The sequence below is a fragment of the Cynoglossus semilaevis genome, unplaced genomic scaffold (assembly GCF_000523025.1).
Source record: "Cynoglossus semilaevis isolate Cse_v1.0 unplaced genomic scaffold, Cse_v1.0 C18835247, whole genome shotgun sequence".
NCBI classification, from domain to species: Eukaryota; Metazoa; Chordata; class Actinopteri; order Pleuronectiformes; family Cynoglossidae; genus Cynoglossus; species Cynoglossus semilaevis.
This window is the reverse complement of record NW_007593147.1, coordinates 1-517: the sequence shown is the minus strand read 5'-3', so window position 1 is coordinate 517 and position 517 is coordinate 1. Positions and strand designations below refer to the sequence as shown.

General features: G+C 46.8%; 1 protein-coding gene across 1 annotated transcript; it reads left to right on the top strand.

The window, feature by feature from the left end:
• Window positions 1–91: 91 nt before the first annotated feature.
• On the top strand, window positions 92–509 carry LOC103399688 (bone morphogenetic protein 1-like; the record flags this gene model as incomplete). The annotated part of the gene is made up of 2 exons (XM_008338336.2): window positions 92–325; window positions 409–509. Coding segments are annotated over 2 exons (335 nt in total), but the record flags the coding sequence as incomplete, so codon positions are not given.
• Between the last annotated feature and the right edge of the window lie 8 nt (window positions 510–517).

Genomic DNA, 517 nt, shown 5'->3' with positions numbered 1-517 from the left:
GATATTTGGTTATAGTTAGAAACAAATTCATCTTTTTATTATTTTTTTATTATATATAAATATATTATGTAAAATTCCTACAAATAATTAGTAAACCTATATTTACTGCTCCAGAATGTGTTGCTGAACAGTGTCGCCCCCTGCAGGTGTTGTTCCTACGTGGGCAGGAGAGGTCGAGGCCCCCAGGCCATCTCCATAGGAAAAAACTGCGATAAGTTTGGCATCGTCGTGCACGAACTGGGCCACGTCATCGGCTTCTGGCACGAACACACGCGTCCTGACCGCGACGAACACGTGGTGATCATCAGAGACAACATCCAACCAGGTAACAGCTCTGAGCCACCGGTGGTTCACGCCGCGGAGGTTCAGCCTTGGATTCAGTTGAAGTCGGTTTATGAATCTGAACAGGACAGGAGTATAACTTCCTGAAGATGGAGCCGGGCGAGGTGGACTCTCTTGGAGAAACGTACGACTTCGGCAGCATCATGCATTACGCCAGGAACACGTTTTCCAGGTA